The following is a 21,507-nucleotide window of genomic DNA, read 5'->3' on the forward strand; positions in this document are numbered from 1 at the left end:
TTTTCCGTTTAAAAATTGCAGGGCTTCCCTGGTGGCGCAGTGGTTGAGAGTCCGCCTGCCGATGCAGGGGACGCGGGTTCGTGCCCCGGTCCGGGAGGATCCCACATGCTGCGGAGCGGCTGGGCCCATGGGCCATGGCCGCTGAGCCTGCGCGTCTGGAGCCTGTGCCCCACAACGGGAGAGGCCACGACAGTGAGAGGCCCACGTTCCGCAAAAAAAAAAAGCAATAAAATAGCATAAATACTGGTAATTTAGACTCCCCTTTTCATAAATAAGGCATACTATGCATACTTTCTGTGCTTGCTTTTTTTTTTTTTTTTACTTGATAATATGTCCTGGAGAATATTCCATAGCAGGAAATAGAGACATTTCTTCATTTCTTTTATAATACTCCATTTTGGGGGGTACAGCATAGTTTATTCAGTTATTTCCTCCTTCTGTCATTTCCAGTTTTTTGCTAGTAAAATAATGATACCATGAATAGCCTTGTACATATATTAAAGGAGATATTTAAAGTACAGAATTTGAGAAAGCACGGTAATAGAAAAATATTTTTTCCTGTATTTTTAAACTTTGAGCTAACAATGAAGAGTTGGTTCTTGTATTTTTTAGTTAATACTGAGAAGAGACTCTTAGCAAACTGCCTTTATCTCATTGCAAAAATACAACATAAAATTTATCATTTTAACTGTTTTTATGTGTACAGTTCAGAAGTGCTAAGTATATTCACATTGTTATGAAACATTTGCAGAAAATGTTCTTCTGGAACCTTTTTCATCTTGCAAAACTGAAACTATACATGTTAAACAATTCCCTTCTCCCTCTCCCTCGAGCCCCTAGTAACTACTATTCTTTTTTCTGCTTCTATGAATTTGACTACTGTAGATACCTCACATAAATGGAATCATACAGTATTTGTCTTTTTGACTAAGTTATTTCACTTAGCATAATGTCCTCAAGGTTCATCCATGTGACAGGATTTACTTCCTCATAAAGTCTAAATAATATTCCATTATATGCATATACCACATTTTGTTTATCCATTTATTCGTCCATGGATGTTTTGGTTGCTTTCACTTCTTGCCCATTGTGAATGGTGCTGCTGTGTGCTGCTGTGAATTTGGGTGTGAAAATACCTCTTTGAGACTGTGCTTTCATTTTTTTTGCGTATATACCCAGAAGTGGGATTGCTGGATCATATGGTAGTTTTTTTTTTTCCAAGAAGATGTTGGGGGTAAGAGTTTTATTAATTAATTTATTTATTTTTGCTGTGTCCGGTCTTCGTTTCTGTGCGAGTGCTATCTCTTGTTGTGGCAAGCGGGGGCCGCTCTTTATCGCGGTGCACGGGCCTCTCACTATCGCGGCCTCTCTTGTTTCAGAGCACAGGCTCCAGAAGCGCAGGCTCAGTAGTTGTGGCTCACAGGCCTAGTTGCTCCACGGCATGTGGGATCCTCCCAGACCAGGGATCGAACCCGTGTCCCCTGCATTAGCAGGCAGATTCTCAACCACTGCGCCACCAGGGAAACCCCATATAGTAGTTTTTAATTGTTTTGAGGAACCTCCATGTTTTCCATGGCAGTTGCAATATTTTATAATCCTACCAACATACTCAAGATTTCCAATTTCTCTACATCCTTGCCTATACTTGTTACTATTATTATTATTTTTTTGACTGTGCTCTGTGACGTGCGGGATCTTAGTTCCCTGACCAGTGATCAAACCTGTGCTCCCTACATTGGGAGTGTGGAGTCTTAATCACTGGACCACCAGGGAAGTCCCTATACTTGTTATTTTCTGTTGGTTTTTTTTTGTTTTTGTTTTTTTTTGATAGTAGCCATTCTGATGGGTGTGAAGTGATACCTCGTTGTAGTTTTGATTTGCATTTCTCTGATGATTAGTGATACGAGCATCTTTTCATGCACCTGTTGGCCATCTGTATATCATCTTTGGAGAAAAGTATTCAAATCCTTTGCCTGTTTTTTAATCAAGTTGCAAATTCAGATTTCTTCTGATAACATTTTTGTTGGTAGCTAGTAGAAGATGATTTAACATAGTCTTAGAATAATTGTGTTAATCTAAAATGTGACTGATAAGAATATGTATGACCTAAATGTATTGCGTAATTCTTTTCTTATAGGGCTATTTAGAAACCAAAAAGTATTGAGAGAATATAGAGAGTTTCTGGGAAATACCAAGGTAAGGATATCTTTCTGTTAATGTTATGTGTGTATGTGTTGCACAGAAAATCCTAGTATCAGTCCATGGTGAAAATCTAGCATGTCTGTGATCCTGTACCAAGGTTTTCTTAAGTAGATTGTAATTTACTGAATTACAGTCTCTTTGCTTCTGTCTTTCTTAAAATTAAAAAAAGTGGGACATAAGTTCTCTTTAAATTCATAACTGTGTTATACACATAAGCATATAGATATAGATGATTTATTCTGTTAGATTTTTAGCAAGATTTAGCTCTTGTGTACACCTTTAATTTCCTTTATTCTTTTTCCTTCTACTCTTAACCTTGTTTAACATTCAAAGTGCTAATCCTCTGCTTGTACCCAAGAAGCTCAGCCCTTAGAGGAGAAAATTGCACAGCCATTTTGATGATTTTTTTTCTTTATTATATAAGTGTACAAAATCTATGGACACTCAATATTTGTCAGTCTTACTAAACTTCCATAGTACGTTCACTCTTCCATTCTGTGAAATACTTACTGCATACCTTTTCCTCTCTTCCCAAACTTCCTGCAGACTCGCTTTCCCTCTTCAGCTGATGACCTTGTTTTATATTTCATTGAAAAAATCTAATCTGATAGAAGTACCTTATCTTTCCATTAGCAGACTTACTACCTTATTGACAAGTGTGCCAGAATAACTCTTTTCCTTCCTATCAGAAGGAAATTAATATTGGGACCAGTACAGAAAGTTTACCTTTACTGTCCCACTTCTTTATTTTATTTTTTTAAAACTAGATTGCCTGTTTATTATTAAAGGATATATAGTTCAGGAACAGCCAGATGGAGGAGGTGCAGGAGGCAAGGCATGTGGGAAGGGGGTCAGAACTTCCATGCTCTCTGGGCAGCCACTCTCCCTGAATCTCCGCACATTCACCAAACGCCCTCCTTTCAGGGTTTTACAGAGGCTTCATTACATAAGCATGACTGATTAAACCACTGGCCATTGGAGGCTGAACTCAATCTCCAGCCTCTTTCTCAGCACTGGAGGTTGGAAAGTTATAACCCTTTAATTACATGGTTGGCTCCTCTGGTGACCAGCCCCAAATCTTACTTTCTTTTTTTTTTTTTCAACTAATTTTTATTGGAGTATAGTTGCTTTACAGTGTTGTGTTAGTTTCTGCTGTACAGCAAAGTGAATCAGCTATACGTAGACATATATCCCCTCTTTTTTGGATTTCCTTCCCATTTAGGTCACCACAGACTAAGTAGAGTTCTCTTGCTATACAGTAGGTTCTCACTAGTTATCTATTGATATTTTATATATAGTAGTGTATATATGTCAATCACAATCTTCCAGTTCATCCCACCCCCCCCTTCCCTGCTTGGCGTCCATACGTTTGTTCTCTACATCTGTGTCTCTATTTTTGCTTTCAAATAAGTTCATCTGTATCATTTTCATAGATTCCACATATAAGCGATACTATACAATATTTGTTTTTCTCTTTCTGACTTACTTCACCCTGTATGACAGTCTCTGGGCCCATCCACGTCTCTGCAAATGGCACGATTTCATTCCTTTTTATGGTTGAGTAATATTCCATTCTATATATATACCACATCTTTTTTATCCATTCCTCTGTTGATAGACATTTAGGTTGCTTCCATGTCCTGGCTATTGTAAATAGTGCTGCAATGAACATTGGGGGGTGCATGTATCTTTTTGAATTATGGTTCTCTCTGGGTTTATGCCCAGGAGTGGGATTGCTGGGTATATGGTAGTTCTATTTTTAATTTTTTTAAAATTTTTATTTATTTATTTATTTATGGCTGCGTTGGGTCCTTGTTGCTGTGCACAGGCTTTCTTTAGTTTCGGGGGCTACTCATCGTTTTGGTGCACGAGCTTCTCATTGCAGTGGCTTCTCTTGTTGTGGAGCACGGGCGATGTGCGGGCTTCAGTAGTTGCGGCACGTGCGCTCAGTAGCTGTGGTTCGTGAGCTCAGTAGTTGTGGCTTGTGGGCTCTAGAGCGCAGGCTCAGTAGTTGTGGCGCATGGGCTTAGTTGCTCTGCGGCATGTGGGATCTTCCCAGATCAGGACTCAAACCCTTGTCCCCTGAATTGGCAGGTGGATTCTTAACCACTGTGCGAACAGGGAAGTCACCAGCCTTGTTTTTGTCCATTCTTCACACGAAACTTACTTCTGTTTCAGAATCTTTGAGTGTGTTGTATACTCTGCCTCAACCATTTTTCTTCCAGATTTTTCATGGTTGCCTCCTTCTCATCGTTGAACTTCTTTCCCTCACTATTCTAACTAAAATAACCCTCTCCATCATACCCCCCCAACACTATTCTCTCAGTCTCTGTTTTAGTTTCTTTATTACATTTATCACTATCAGATATGACAGACTTATTCTCTGTCTTCCTATACTAGGCAGTGAGATCTATGAAGGCAGGGACTCTGTTTTGTTTACTGTTGTGCCCCAGCATCTAGAACTGTGCCAGGCATATAGTACTTGTACAGTAAATATTTCTTGAATAAATTACATAAGGCAGAATATATGACGTACTTCAATAGACGTACTTTATTTTTCTATTACTTTAAAGACGTACTTTATTTTTCTATTACTTTATAATAGAAAAATAAAGTACAATAATAAATGTGTAGCAGAGTGAGTATTCTCTGTGGGGGACCAAGGAAGGCTTTACGTAGAAAGCTGACACTTGGCCAGATATACAAGAAGATGAGTAAAGCTTGCCCAGGTTGCAGTGGACGATGATAGCATTCCAAGGAGAGGAAAGAGCAGGAGGAGAAACACAGAAAGTATAAATTCAAGGAATAGCAGAAGAACATTTGACTGAAGAAAAATATTTTCCCTGAATATGTTCTTGTTTGATTTCCTTTTGTTTTGGTGTGTTTTGAAATTAAACACATTGTTAACACTTGATGTCTTTGGTCTTTAGAGAACAGTCATGAGTTAAATTAGAGCAACAAACTTGTTGGCTTTGGCTGTTCCTTGTACTATGAGTTAAGAAGTTGCTCAAGAAATGGGAAAATTTTAGAGTATTTCAGTGCAGTACATTTTTATCACTTTACTTCTGGTTTTTATGTAACCAACTCAGATTTTTTCCTGAAGTAGGCAGGAAATGAATTACAAGGAAATAAACAATTAGGGTTCTGCAAAAGGACCCACATGTACTTTCAATTTCTGTCTTCTCACATCTTAAACAGGAAATTCTAGAGAAAAAGAATTAAATAAGTAAATCTAGTTGTTTAGAGGCATTGATAAAGGAGGTATTTTCTGGTGTGTCAAGAGTCACTTATTAGCGTCACAATGCTTCTCTGGGAAATGTTAAGAGATTTTTTGTTTTTGTTTTTGTCTTATAGCCACGCTCTAGAACAACATCAGTTTTTTTTAAGGGGCCAGGAAAGGTGGTGATGGTTGCCATTTGCATGTAAGTACTGAAATATAAGCCTTTTAAAATAGAAATATTTTTAATGTATATATCCTTGAATGTATAAATTTATTACTTGGTATCTAGATAAAGATAAAGGTGCTATCTGAAAATTTTTCTCTCATTTTCACTGGCATTTATAGAAGTCTTTTTTAAAAAGTTGAATTGGCCAAGGTTATTTTTAGAGTAACTAAAGCAACCTGGGTTATAACTACGGAAGAGGACCTGCGCTTTTATTTTTCTTCCACTTAACCTTGATAGAACATAATTAATGCTTTTGCCTCTTTCTCTTTTCCTCTTTCTTCTTTTTTTTTTTTTAACTTTTTATTTTATATTGGAGTATAGGCAGTTAACAATGTTGTGATAGTTTCAGGTGCACAGCAAAGCGACTCAGCCATACATATACATGTATCCATTCTCCCCGCAAACTCCCCTCCCGTCCAGGCTGCCAGATAACACTGAGCAGAGTTCCCTGTGCTATACAGTAGGTTATTCATTTTAAATATAGCAGTGAAGTACTCCTCTTTCTTCTTGATTCCTGTTATTTTGCCTTTTATCTATTTTACTGAATAATCTAATTTTGTATGTTTGAGCATTAATTCCTTAATTCATTAGTTTGTTCTTTTATTTCTAAAATACATATGTTACGTGTGTCAGGAATTTTGATATGGTCTGGAAATGTAAAGGTAAAATACATAATTCTTATCTTCAAGGATTGGAGGAACACTAGACTAGAAGAAGTCATTTGTAATAATACAGAAAAGATAGTGGTAGTAGGGATGGAGAGTCACGGTTAGTTTCAAAAAGTATTTAGGTGGTCTGGTTAGCGATGGTGCCCAGGTTTCTGATTTGGACAATTGGATAGATATTGCACCATCACTGAGAGAAGGAATGCTGGAAGGAGGGGGCAGGGTGGGAGTAAAGGAAATAATGAGTTCCTTTTTGAGTTTGAACTATTTATAGGGCACCCAAGGGGAGTCGGTCAGCAGAATTAATTCTTTTCATTAATGAAACAGGATTAACAGTGAAAGCTTTTTACATAGGAGGAATGTATGTAATGTATATAAACTGCTTAGCATAGTACCTGTTACATAATGTGTACTTAATAATTATTATTGTTAGTATATATGGCTCCAAAGCTCAGGAGGGATTAGAGATATAGAATCAAGAGTTATTAGTATATAGATGATAATTAAAGCCATAGGAGTAGTTAAGATCACCTGGAGAATGTGTATATAGTGTATGAGGAAGGAGAAGCTCTTGAGAAAAAACCTTGAAGAACGCTAACATTTAAGAAACGGGTAGAAGAAAAAGAGCCTGCAGAAGAGACTGAGGAAGAGTAAAGAGAAAGGTAGGAAGAAAACCAGTAGTATTGTGGAAATCAAGGAAGACAGTGTTTTCAGAAAATAGAGGCAAATGCTTCTGTGAGATTAAGGAAAATATTAAAATGTTTTCAGGAATTTAATAGCAAGAAACAGTTGATATATTGATAAAAACAATCTTATGAGGTGTTAGCGGCAGAAGCCACTGTTTAGTGGATTGAAGACTGAGTGCAAAGTGAGGAAAACTGAGACAGCAAGAGTGCATATAATTCTTTCAAGAAATTATTTGAAATGGAGGAGAGGAGAAAAGGTAGCTGGAAGGGGATGTACAGTTTCCTCATTTATAAAATGAGGATGAAGTAACTACTACAATGTTAGCATTTGCATAATAGAATTATAATAAAACATGGTAAGTGACTATAGTATAGTGCCTGAGATAAATTATACTAGTTATTACTGTTGGAATCTGAGTACAGCTGGCTTCCTCAGAGCTAACCATGTTTATTTTAGCATGTATGGCCTTCTCATATGACACAGACTATTTGGTCTAGTTTTGTCTTCACCTCTGGCATCTGCCTAATTGAATAAACCGACCTTCACCAACGTCTTCCCTTTGACACTGGCCTACTGAACAATACCAAGTGCACATAAGACACATAATTTCCTTTCTGATTCCATTTTGTTCATATGTAGAACACCCTCTTTTCTCATCTTCTCAAAACGTACTTAAGTAATTTGCTGGCATGTATCATGCCTCTTTCATTTAAATATTTAATGAAACCATAATCTGTGTTCTTCAAATTTGTACTCCTGTTGCCTAAAACATAGTAAATCTTAAAGACTAGGGATTCTTTCTAATTTACTTTGAACAGGATCTAGTGTGTGTGTGTGTGTGTGTGTGTGTGTGTGTGTAAATTAAGTAAGCTTTTAATGGGAATTTTTATTTAAACCTATGCTAAGTTATTTTCTCTTTCTCTCCTAGCAATGGATTAAACTGTTTCTTCAAATTTCTTGCCTGGATTTATACGGGTTCAGCAAGTATGTTCTCAGAAGCTATACACTCTTTATCTGATACTTGTAATCAGGTGAGGGGTAAAAGCTTCTTTCTTATTAAAGTAATATATTTTTTGAGGCTTTAGTCTAAAAGTTGACATATTTAAAAACATAATGATTCCTATAGTTGGGTTGTAGAAGAAAATGAAAGTTGTTTTACTTTTGAATGATGACGTACATAGAAATATGACATAGTATTTGAAAGCAGTTTGTTACGCTTTAAAAACTTTTAATAATCAAATATGAAGTGTAAGATTATCAGTCACAGAGGCTATATTGTAGAAGAGATTCTTATATTAGGTAGAAATTTGGTCTGTGAATATGAGTTCTTATAACTGTAAGAGCCGGTGGATTTAAGTGTTTTGAATAAAGATATAAAATAGTCACATGTGATTGATGAATTATAATGATTTTCACCTTAGACTAGTATTTTGATTTTGAATACTACAAATCTAAGCCTTTTTTAAGAACACAACATTTCTACTTGTATATCATTTCACATTTTAAAGAATGTGGCCTGTTAAGGAGAAAACCTTTTTAGTATTTATTTATTTATTTATACTCCTGTTATGTAAGAACAGATTTGGGAGAACTTACAATAAAAGACACAGGCATAATAAGAATATTTAAGAGAAAGTTAAAAATAATAATAAAATGGTAAGAAGCAGGGAGAGCAATCTTAATAAAATTAAACCTGAGAACTCATGTAACTCACTGTCAAATGGATGAAAACGTTTTGTAAAAGTAAGGAAACAATACAGGCATTTGCTATTAGTACTAACAGTCATTCTCTTGAATTAAATTTTTATACTCAGTAAATATTTAGTAACTACTATTATATAATATTTTGCCTGTTGAGTCGGGGGAGAGGAGGGTGGGAGAGAGATGACACACAGTACCTATTTTGTTGAAAGCTTATGTGAACATAAGAAAATTAAAATGTGAAAATATTTGTACATTTGGCCAAGGAGATATGTACATATTATTAATTATAGTATTAGTTGTTATTTAAAACATTGAAGACAATTTTTTAAAAATTTATTTTACTTTTGGCTGCATTGGGTCTTTGTTGCTGCATATGGGCTTCCTCTAGTTGTGGAGAGCGGGGGCTGCTCTTCGCTGCGGTGCATGGGCTTCTCATTTGCAGTGGCTTCTCTTTTGGCACAAGGTGCGCAGGCTTCAGTAGTTGTCGCAGACGGGCTTAGTTGCTCCGCGGCATGTGGGATCTTCCTGGACCAGGGCTTGTACCCGTGTCCCCTGCATTGGCAGGCGGATTCTTAACCACTGTGCCACCAGGGAAGCCCTGAATACAATTTTTAAGTGTCTGTACTCTGAAATACTATTTAGGGATTTAAAAGCATGTGGTAGATAGCTATGTACTGATCTGGAATAATAACCATGATATGAATAAAAAAATCAAGTTGTAAAACATTATGTACAGAACTTATGTTTCTAGCCACGATGGACTAATGAGGATTGGACTTCAGTCTTTTGCTATAAACAGCTAAAAAACTAGACAAAATATATTAAACAATATTTTCAAACATTGGACAATAGCAATGCAAGACCATGATCCCTGAGGAAGGGGAACAGGTGGATTGAACTCTGTGATTTCTCTGGTGTTTTGCTTGGAGGCGCATTTGCGATAGTGGAACAGGGTGGGAGACCCATCATAGAGTTGAGAAGGTAGAAATTAGGGTTAGTGAGTCTGAAGTGGCTAGAAATTACAAGGCTACAGAAGTCTACATAGGGTTTTCCTTGAGTTGAATCTTTGTTGAGTGTTAGATTACACATGTGTAGGGTAAAGCTCCATGAGACCAGGCAAAGAACCAGCAGGGAGCGTTAAGCTGAGTAATTCCTAGAGTTCACATCGGGCTTGGATTAATTAAGTTCTGACGTTCTGAGATAGAGAGTCCTGACTGATTACCCAGGCCAGTAGAAGGCTCAGACCTTAGTAGTAGGGCTAAATTATCTTAGTTGTAAAGACTATCCTAGGACAGGGGTCCCCAACCCCCAGGCCGCATACCAGTACCTATCCTTGGCCTGTTAGGAACTGGTCCACACAGCATGAGGTGAGTAGCGAGCGAGCAAAGCTGCACCTGCCGCTCCCCATCGCTTGCATCACCGCCTGAACCATCTCCACCCCACCCCGCACCGTCTGCCACTGGTCCGTAGAAAAATTGTCTTCCACGAAACCGGTCCCTGGTGCCAAAAAGGTTGGCAGCTGCTGTTCTAGAAGCTTTCTAACAAAGCTCTAAGGGATCACACTGATTTACAAGTAACTTAATTACCTGTGAGAATAAAGCCCCACATGCTATTATAAGGAAGACAAAATCCAGACACACAGTATAACATTCACAGTGTCAGCATCTAATAAAAAAATTAGTAGACGACCATGAGGCAGAAAGTCTGACTCACAACCAGGGGAAAAATTAGTCAGTAGAAAGACTCAATTGACATATGGTAGAATTAGCAGAAAAGGATAAGTGGCTATTATAACTACGTTCATGTATTGAAAAGAAAATATGAACATCATGAAAAGAGAAATGGAAGATACAAAGAAGAACCAAATGGAACTTTTAGAGCTGAAAAATATATCTGATGTGAAAAGTCCATTATATAGAATTAACAGCAGATTAGACGTCATGGAAAAAAATGATGAGTGAACTCAAATATATGGCAGTAGAAAACATTCATACTAAAACTAGAGTGAAAAGAGACTAAAAAAGATGAAGGGAGCCTTAGACCTGTGGGACATTATCAAGAGAATTCTGTCAAACATTTAACGAAGAAATAATGCCAGTAGTACACAGACTTTCAAATATAGAGTAGAAGGAAACACTTTTCAACTCCTCTAGTAAGGCTATCATAACCCTGATACCAAAACCTTAAAGTTATTCCAAGAAAAAAAAATACAAACCAGTATCTCTCATGAACATAGATGCAGAAATCCTTAAGATATAATCACATTGAATCTAGCAGTACACAAAAATGGTAATACATCATAATCAAGTGAGTATTATTCCAAGAAGCATGGTTAGTTTAACATTCAAAATCAATAGAAGGTTAATGTACAAAAGTCAGTTGCAGGTGCTTCCCTGGTGGCGCAGTGGTTAAGAATCCGCCTGCCAATGCAGGAGACACGAGTTCGAGCCCTGGTCCAGGAAGATCCCACATGCTGTGGAGCAACTAAGCCCGTGCGCCACAACTACTGAGCCTGCGCTCTAGAGCCTGCGAGCCACAGCTACTGAGGCCCGCACGCCTAGAGCCTGTGCTCCGCAACAAGAGAAGCCACCACGATGAGAAGCCGGTGCACCACAACGAAGAGTAGTCCCCGCTCGCGGCAACTAGAGAAAGCCACGCACAGCAACGAAGACCCAACACAGCCAAAAATAAGTAAATAAATAAATTTATTTTTAAAAAAATCAATTGTATTTTTACTATCAGGAAACAAATGGAGAGTGAAATTTTTAATAAATTCCATTTATGATGTTAAATACTTAGGAGTAAATTTAACAAAAAATGTGTAAGACTTTAACACTGGAATCTTAAAATGTAACTAGGGGAAATTAAAGATGACCTAAGGGGCTTCCCTGCTGGCTCAGTGGTTCAGAGTCCGCCTGCCGATGTAGGGGACACGGGTTCGTGCCCCGGTCCAGGAAGATCCCACATGCTGCAGAGCGGCTGGGCCCGTGAGCCATGGCCGCTGAGTCTTTATGTCCAGAGCCTGTGCTCCGCAACAGGAGAGGCCACAATAGTGAGGGGCCCGCATACCGCAAAAAAAAAAAAAAAAAAAGACCTAAGGAGGTGGAGAGAGATACCATGATCATGGATTTGATAACCACGTTAATATGTCAAATTTCCCTAAATTAATCTATAGATTTCATATAATCCAGCAGATTCTTTTGTAGAAATTGACAAACTGATTAAATTCTAAAATTTATATGGAGGGACTTCCCTGGCAGTCCAGTGGTTAAGACTCCACTCTTCCACTGCAGAGGTTATGGGTTTGATCCCTGGTTGGGGAACTAAAATCCCGCATGCCGCATGGCGTGGCCAAAATAATAATAAAAATAAATAAAATTTATATGGAAATGTAAAGAACCTGGAATATTCAAAGCAATCTAAAAATAAATGAAAGAAATTTGGAGGGCTTTAAAACTTATTTCAGAGCACAGTAATTAAGACAGTGCGGTATTGGCACAAGGACTGACAGACCAGTGGAACAGAATAGAGGGTCCAGCAACAGACCCTCAGTTACATAGTCAGTTGATTTTTGACAAAGGCACCAAAGCAATTCAGTGAAGAAAAGAAACTCTTCAACAAACGGTATGGGAAAGGTTGGATATCCACATGGATAAAAAAACGAAGGACCTTGATTCCCACTCATGCCGTGTACAAATTTAAGGTGGGTCATAGACCCAGATGTACAAGCTAAAACTATGAAAATACTAGAAGGAAACCTAGGAGAATATCTTCTAAGCCTTTGGGTAGGCAGAGATTTCTTAAACAGAACACAGAAACAAAACCATAAAATAAAAAATTTACAAATTAAACTTCATCAAAATTAAATACTCTTACTTATTAAAGGACACTTTTTTTTGGGCTGCATTGGGGCTTTGTTGCTGCACATGGGCTTTCTCTAGTTGCAGCGAGCAGGGACTACTCTTCATTGTGGTGCACAGGCTTCTCATTGCAGTGGCTTCTCATTGCGGAGCACAGGCTCTAGGTGCGCAGGCTTCAGTAGTTGCGGCATGTGGGCTCAGTTGTTGCGGCACGCAGGCCCTAGAGCGCGTGGGCTTCAGTAGTTGCAATGCATGGGCCCAGTAGTTGTGGCACATGGGCTCAGTAGTTGTGGCTTGCAGGCTCTAGAGTGCAGACTCTAGTAGTTGTGGCGCATGGGCTTAGTTGCTCTGCGGCATGTGGGATCTTCTCAGACCAGGGCTTGAACCCGTGTCCCCTGCATTGGCAGACGGATTCTTAACCACTGCGCCACCAGGGAAGTCCCTGAAGAATACTTTTAAGGCAATAAATAAGCAAGCTGCTCATAGGGAGAAAATATTCACAAAGCATATAATCTGACAAAGGACTGGTATCCAGGATAAATAAAGAACTTGTATAACTCAATATTAAAAAGACAGTCCAGGGCTTCCCTGGTGGCGCAGTGGTTGAGCGTCCGCCTGCTGACGCAGGGGACACGGGTTCGTGCCCCGGTCCGGGAGGATCCCACATGCCGCGGAGCGGCTGGGCCTGTGAGCCATGGCCGCTGAGCCTGCGCGTCCGGAGTCTGTGCTCCGCAACGGGAGAGGCCGCAACAGTGAGAGGCCCTCATACCACAAAAAAAAAAAAAAAAAAGACAGTCCAGTCTTTTTAACAAGCTGAAGACTTGGAAAGGTACTTCACAATGATACCTGAATGTGGTTGATGGACACACAAAAAGGTGCTCAACACTATTAATCATCAGGAAATGTATATTGTAACCCCAACAAGACATCTCTACACATCCGCTATTATGGCTAAAATTTAAGAGCCTGACAATCAAATATTGGTGAAGATGTAAAGCACCCAGACTTTTTAGATGTTGCTGGTGGAGTATAAAATGTTACAGCTACTCTTAAATTTGTCAGTTTCTTGTAAACATATGCCTACTGTTTGACTTAGCAATTCCACTCCTAAGTATTTATCCAAGAGTAATGTGAACAAATGTCCACAAAGACTTGTATAAGAATGTTTCTAGCACCATAAAGGTGCTATAATGGGCAAAAAACTGGAATCAACCCAAATGTCCATCAACAGTGGGATAAACAAGTTGTTGTATAGTCATACAATAGAATATTATCTAGAAATAAAAAGGAATACTTATCCGTAAGTAGCATATAAGCATCTCTAACAGTATGTTGAATAAAAGAAGGCAAATACAAAAGAGTAGTTACTGTGTGATGCCATTTATATTAAGTTCTAGAATAGAACTTTGGCTTTAATCTTTGGGGGAGAACAGGATTAGCGATAGTCTATGATATCTTATTTTTATAAGAAGAACTAATAAATAATGGCCATATTCAACTTATGAAACATTTGTCATCTCACACTTCATTGCACAGCCAACCTGAACATTAAGTACTTTAAAAATAATTGAACACTCATTGACTATTATGTAAACATTATAAACACAGATACATATATAGTGTGAATTGATAATGAATATTTCAGTTTTAATATACAGATTTAAAAATTATATGTTCTTAATTTACTCTCATTCTCTTAGTTTAATTCACTGAAAAGCCATCATCTGTGTTTTAGGTAGTTTTGACTCTCTTTTCCTTTGGAATACAGTAGAAAAAAACTTGTAATATTCTGTATATTTTGGATTGGATTTCTGATATCAAAACTTAAAAGTCAGTATATATTTGTTGTAGCTTTTTTTTTTTTTTTTTTTTTTGGCTGTGCCGCAAGGCATGTATTGTAGTTCTCTGACCAGGAATCGAACCCGCACTCCCTGCATTGGAAGTGTGGAGTCTTAACCACTGGACCGCCAGGGAAGTCCCTGAATGGACTAGCCATTTGCAAGGTGGTATAATCCCCATGTATTTTACAAGAGGGAATGTTTCTATAAATGCCCAGTAACCTACAGAGAAACTTCATCCATGAAGAATTTGGTAATCTTGAAGACTTACCTATTTGATTATTTGATACAATACTGAAAAAATGCAAAAACCCTAGCTTAGTCAAAAAAAATCACATAGGGTATTCACTCAGGCTTTGTGTTTTTATTAAATAAATAATTCTAGTGTAATCTTTTTCAGATTTCTAAATTTACATCAAATTAAGAGAAAGGATACTAAGTGCAAGCATAATATTGAGCGGTACCAGTGGATAGCTCTTTTTAACAAAAGATACAATCAAAAAAAGAAACAGAAATAAAAGGAAGAAAAGATGAAGGCAAGGGAGGAAGGAAGGAGAGAAAGGTGGTAACTAGGATTAAAGACTTACATTTTTCTTATATTTACTTTAGACTTTTTTTCCGTAGAGAAATAAAATTTTAGTTATAACTAGTCTTCCATCTTTATTTCTTCCTTCCACACCCCAGATAGTCACTGCTCTGTATACATTGATGTGTATACTTCATGCGCATGGTTTTGCAGTTTTACTAGAAATGTAAATGTATCATGTCCACATACAGTTTGTACTCACTCTTACTGTCTTTGGTACTTGCCTGGCGGTCCAATGGTTGAGACTTCGCCTTCCAGTGCAGGTGGTGCGGGTTCGGTCCCTGGTCGGGAAACTAAGATCCCACATGCCTTGCAGCCAAAAAACCAAAACATAAAACAGAAGCAGTATTGTAACAAATTCAATAAAGACTTAAAAAAAAATGGTCCACATCAAAAAAAAAACAAAACAAAAAACTTTTAGTGTCTTTTATTTGTGCAGCTATACAAGTTATTCTTCCTGTAAAAAATCAGATATTACAGACCACGCTAAACCTACTTCTCTCCTCAGAGGTATAAACAGAATTAAATGTGAGTTCTTTCAGACCTTTTCCTGTGCTTTACATTATATGTCATTTACAAAAACTACAAAACATAAGTTCTTTTGTATTGTACGTGCGGTTCCTAAACTTGCTTTTTTCCCGTCCACTGAATGGTACGTCTAGGAGCTTTCACCATGTCAGTACAGAGAGCTCTATTCCCTTTTACACTGTTGTAGAAGTAATTTATGGTTTGGTTATACCATGATTTATTTTGCCACTCCCCACTGAAGGAGTTTTAGGTTGCTTTCACATTTTACATCATTATTCAGTGTTGTTTTGAACCCCTTTCGGTTCACCTTTATTTCTCTATGGTAAGTACTGGAAACAAGAATTGCTGGGCTATTGGACATAAACATGTTAAGTACTTCTTTGTCATTGTCAGGTTGTGCCCTCCAGACTGGCTTATTATATTCCCTTGCTAATGATTATTTACCTTCTTCTCTCCATAGGCCTTACTAGCATTGGGCATCAGTAAGTCTGTTCAAACACCAGATCCTACTCATCCGTAAGGACGTTGTCTTTATTTTGTTTTCATGTGTTTTGGCAGCAAGTAGTTGAATTATAGAAATCTCTTGCAATTTATAGACCTGCAGTTTTGTGTTAAAGATTTGGTCATTTCTTCTGCTGTTGTATTTAAAATGCAGGACTCAACCTCTGTGTCAAAGTAAATTCAAGACATAATTTGAAAATGAGGTTCAAATTATTTTTATGCTTTGTAACATAGCAAAGAGAACCTGTCCTCTTTGTATTTGATAGTTAATAACAAAGCACGTGTTTTGATCTTAGAGTTCTGTTTTATTTGGTCAAAGGAGATATATATATTTCACATTTGGACTAATAGGCCACTCAATCTAAAATTTTAGTGATAATTTCTATTAAATTTATGCTTAATGTATTTTAATCCCCCTGTTGTGATTTGGAAATAGGATTCTATTAATATTTCAAAATTACTTATTTGTAAAATGAGTATGCTCTTTAGGGTATATTATTTTGAATTATATTAGTTATTTGATACAAAGACTTTTTTCTGTTGCTTCTACTAACATAACCAGGTGAAAATTTTGAATTCCACATGTATTATTTTGTTTTTAACAAGCTTCTGTAGTAGAATTTGAGCAGTCAAATTTGCCTTAAGGCAAAAAACAAATACACCTTTATTTCCATAAAGGAATCTGCCTCTGTGCTTTATATAAATGCCTTTCTTTACTTGAAAGTCAGGCACTCCTGTTTTCATATAAATAATAGCATATTATTGAATATCCTATAACTATCAGTAAGCTCGGACAGAGAACAGCTACCTTTCTAGTCTGCTAATTACACATGGTTATAGTATTTTACTCCGTCAAAAAAAATTTTTCCGGACCAGTTTTATATGCCAAAAATTTAAAAACGGTAAAATTTAAAAGTTTTAGGTTGTAAAGATTTCTTCTTAAGATATTTTCAACAACCTACTTTAGTACTGCCCAATAGAATTTTCTACAGTAATAGAAATATTTATTTATATCTGTTCATTGTGATAGTCACTAGCTGCATGTGGCTGTTGAGCACTTGAAATGTGGCTAGTGCGACTGAAGAACTGTATTAAAATTTTATCTAGTTTTAAGTAATTTAAATTTAAATAGTCTTATGTAGCTAGCGACTTACATTGGACAGTGCAGATCTACATAGTTAAAAATTTTAGGGACTTCCCTGGTGGCGCAGTGGTTAAGACTCTGCGGGCTCCCAATGCAAGGGGCCTGGGTTTGATCCCTGGCCCAGTACTAGATCCCGCATGCATACCACAGCTAAGAGCTTGCATGCCACAACTAAGACCCAATGCAACCAAAAAAAAAATTTTTTTTAATGAGAATCTCCAAATTCCTTGAAAACACATAAAATGAAAGTAATGCCATTTAATTTAGATCTTAATTTACCTTAACTTAAATAAATAAATAAGTATATCTCCTTTCTTACTTTGAGGGGGAAGCTTTAGAAGAATATAAATTGTTCTAAATCAAGCTGATAGAACACCATCACATCTATAAACTGATAATTTCCTATGGCAAGATTACATATTTGCAAAAAGAATTCAAAAAGCAATTTTAATTCAGAACTCTTGTTTAAATTTGCATCTGCTAGAAGGGTGCCATAGAGTTTGGGTTTGGGAGTAAATTTCCCAGAAAATACTTTTATTGATGAATGATTCTTTTCCTCTTGTAGTATCCCATATTTTAAAATTTCTTATTACTCAGTATTTTATTGGTACATACAGTAATACAGAATAATGCACACACTGACCAAAAGACTTTAAAAAAACCCTGAGATTTAACCAAAAAAAATTACCATAAAAACACCCAGAAAACTGAAGCTCTTAGTCTTTTAATGATGGTAATTAGTGGCACTTCCCTGGCGGTCCAGTGGTTAAGACTCCGCACTTGCACTGCAGGGGGCGTGGGTTTGCTCCCTGGTCTGGGATTTAAGGTCCCACATGCTGCTCGGTGCAGCCAAAAAAAAAAAGATAATAGTTAGTTACTGTGTGTTACACTATACAGAAACAGCAAAAAGTATCTAGCGTCAAGTTATAAGTAATATAAATTGTAGGAAATATAAATTATAGAAGAAGACAAATTAGAAGCTGCATTACAAGTAAATATAAATGTTACCATCTTCATTAAACATCTGAATGCATTTAAAAAATAAATTTTGCCTGCATTTGTGTTACATAAAAGTAAAGTTGCTCTAGTAAATCAAAGCAAATATATGAAAGAGGGGTTAGAAAATACCTGAATTAAATCATATTCACTCTCTTTTTATATAGTTTCAAAGATCTTGCGGTTTTTTCCACTTTATGTATTGATTTTCTGATTAGATTTGAGTTTGGCACTTACATTTTACTTAAATATAAAATCGTAACATCATGATGTTATAAGAAGTTTTTTTTTTTCATTGACCTGTTAAACATTTTGAGAGGAAATCATTTGTATTTCTTGTAAACTATATTATCTTTTTTATTTTTCAGGTATGGATTTTCAAATATGCGCTATATTGCTTCACTAATTAGTGGTGTTGGTATTTTCATGATGGGTGCAGGATTATCTTGGTACCATGGAGTCATGGGATTGCTTAATCCTCAACCAATAGAATCTCTTCTATGGGTAATCTTCTCCCCTCCTCCCCCCTCAGTTTTGAAGTAATATGAAATAGTGATTAGGTACAGTAGAATGCCTTTGTCATATTGATGTTAAAGAATGGGACGAAATATACCTTCTTTTTTTTTTTTTTTTTCTGGTATGCGGGCCTCTCACTGTTGTGGCCTCTCCCATTGCGGAGCACAGGCTCCGGACGCGCAGGCTCAGTGGCCATGGCTCACGGGCCCAGCCGCTCTGCGGCATGTGGGATCTTCCCAGACCAGGGCACGAACCTGTGTCCCCTGCATCGGCAGGTAGACTCTCAACCACTGCGCCACCAGGGAAGCCCAAAATATACCTTCTTGACTGTAATATAGGGTTATGTATCTGTAGTTGCGTTTTTTAGAATGTGACTGGACATGACCTCTAAATCCATATGATTCAGTGATGTTGAGCAAGAGTATCTCTGTAGGTACAGTTGTTAAACACTTTGTCCTTGGTTAAAATTTTGGGCAATTCTGTTAATTTCTGCTGTTACTTTTGAAAAGCAAGAAGACCTCTGTTCACTTTTAGTCCCAGGAATAAATGTCCTATCAGTAGTTAAAATAACCATTCCTTTGTAACAGTCATATGTTAGAATTTTATTTAAAGTTAAACCTTCTCCTTTCCCTCATTCTGGTAGGAAGCCTACATTGAGAGAATGGGAGTGTGGTTCCCTTCTGTATTTTTTCACTTAAGGGCTTCTCTTCTCTCCTACTCCATAGATTGCCTCTGGCAGCACTGAAGGTAGAGATAGGGGACAGAAAGGTACTACTTTACTGGCACCAACGTCATCTTGCACTGGTTTCCACTGGCCTTTGTAGATGCTTAAAGCTGTCTTCTTTTCCTCTCATGGAAACTTCTTGGAGATTACTCTGCTTGGCAGCTCTGACTGTAGCTCCCTTGACAAGTGCAAATTGGGCATGTGGCACCCCTGTCAGCTTCTGTATCTCACAGTGTAGCTCCAGACTATTTTTGCTGATGTTGCCAGTAAGATTCAGTGGAAAGAGCCTAGAATTGAGTTAGGAAAACCTGTATTCTAGTTCTTATTCCAATACCATTTCTATTTACTCAAGCAAACCACACAGCCTTGGAAATCTCAGTTTCCTTGACAGAATTTAGAAGAGTGTTGGACTGGGTTCAAAATTTTTAAACCTCTGTTTCAGGGAAGCCTAGGGTTCCGAAAAGGTAATATTGAAAATTCTATAGATATTTGATTTGAATTTCACTTAAAATTTTAAAAAATTTGTGTTAATTATTTCTATATATCTTGGATTAAAGCTATTCTTGGTATCTTTATCTAATTCAAGAGTGTCTGGGATTGTAAGGAAAGTGGTGTTATCTTCCTCCCCCAAATTGTTTACTTTTTATAACTGCTTATCTTTCTGAATGAGGACTGAGGAAGGATTCTCTTGGTGCTGGGCAAACAAAATTGAAAGTTACTGGGTATGGTTGTGTATCTTACTGCATCTGGTATCCACAACCCTAGATTTCAAATGCTTGTGTTCATTTTGAAGTTAAAATTTTTTTTTTTTTTTTTTTTTTTTACTAATTAAGTAATTCTTTTATATCATGAATTTAACTTTAGTCATGGTATAACATTCTACACTGGGGGGTGCGTGTGTGTATTACTTTTTCAAGTATTAAAAAATGAGATGGCCAAAAAAAAAAAAAATGAGATGGCCATCGAATTTTTAACTTTTAATTGTTTCTTCTTATGAAGATACCATCTATCTCGTCCTCATTTGAACTGTTTCCCATCAAAATCCTTATCTGGCTAGGATTTGAATTTATGTTTCCATCTTAAACATTAAGTTTATGCACGAACTGTTGTAATTCTTTAGTGAGATATCAACTTATGCTTTATTTTTATATTTCCTAGGCATATTGTATTTTAGCAGGATCATTAGTATCTGAAGGAGGTATGTACTGTCACAGAATCTTTTTATTCTTAGTAATATATATTCAGCAGTCTATTTTTATAGATTGCTAAGTTCTCTTGATTAAAGAAAGCTGTGGAAATAGGAATATACGTTTTATCTTCTTTGAGGGAAGAAATTCTTTGTATAATGTACTATGGTTGTTCCTGTAAGATGGGGCAAGTTTGGAAAAGCTTTTTATTTTGTTCTTGAGTATCATATCATTTGAAATGAAGTATAAAAACATACCTAACTATATACTGAGGTTTTTTCTTTTTTTGGAAAGTAAAAAACATTCTTATTTTTTTATACAGCAGGTTCTTATTAGTTATCTATTTTATACATATTAGTCTATATATGTCAATCCCAATCTCCCAATTCATCACACCACCACCCCACCCACTGCTTCCCCATTTTGGTGTCCATACATTTGTTCGCTACATCTGTCTCTCTGTTTCTGCCTTGCAAACCTGTTCATCTGTACCATTTTTCTAGATTCCACATGTATGCCTTAATAAACGATATTTTTCTCTTTCTGACTTAACTTCACTCTGTATGACAGTCTCTAGGTCCATGGAGTATAAAAACATAACTAACTATATACTGAGTTTTTAAAAATCAGGTTTGAGTAACGTTTATCAGGGAGGACTGTCTTTTTGCAGTACAAATATGTTAATGTTTCTGAAAGTTTCAGCCATAGCAGTATTATGACAGAGAAGTGCTAATATCATGTATGAAACTGCCTAATTCACTGCTGTACTCACAGTATGCTTACTTCTAAAACATTGTCATTTTTTATGCATCATCCTTTCATCTTTGGCAATCTTATAAAATGGTGATAGCACCACCTGCCTCAAAAGGTTGGGAGGATCAAAGTGATTGTGCTTAGTGTGGTGCCTGCCAGCTAGTAGCTGT

General features: G+C 36.9%; 1 protein-coding gene across 5 annotated transcripts in view; it reads left to right on the top strand.

Moving 5' to 3' along the window:
- The window catches only part of SLC30A9 (solute carrier family 30 member 9), a 72,472-nt gene that overhangs the window by 32,715 nt on the left and 18,250 nt on the right, over window positions 1-21,507 (top strand). For 4 of the 5 annotated variants that reach the window (XM_019928255.3, XM_019928258.3, XM_019928256.2 and 1 more), the window contains 6 exons: window positions 2,138-2,196; window positions 5,557-5,624; window positions 7,929-8,031; window positions 15,977-16,032; window positions 18,526-18,661; window positions 20,556-20,595. In XM_019928255.3, coding sequence (XP_019783814.1) covers window positions 2,138-2,196; window positions 5,557-5,624; window positions 7,929-8,031; window positions 15,977-16,032; window positions 18,526-18,661; window positions 20,556-20,595 — 462 coding nt within the window. The remainder of the gene's footprint in view (window positions 1-2,137; window positions 2,197-5,556; window positions 5,625-7,928; window positions 8,032-15,976; window positions 16,033-18,525; window positions 18,662-20,555; window positions 20,596-21,507) is intronic. The other variant, XM_073805196.1, reaches the window with a different exon arrangement.

This window comes from Tursiops truncatus, chromosome 5, assembly GCF_011762595.2.
Source record: "Tursiops truncatus isolate mTurTru1 chromosome 5, mTurTru1.mat.Y, whole genome shotgun sequence".
Lineage (NCBI taxonomy): Eukaryota > Metazoa > Chordata > Mammalia > Artiodactyla > Delphinidae > Tursiops > Tursiops truncatus.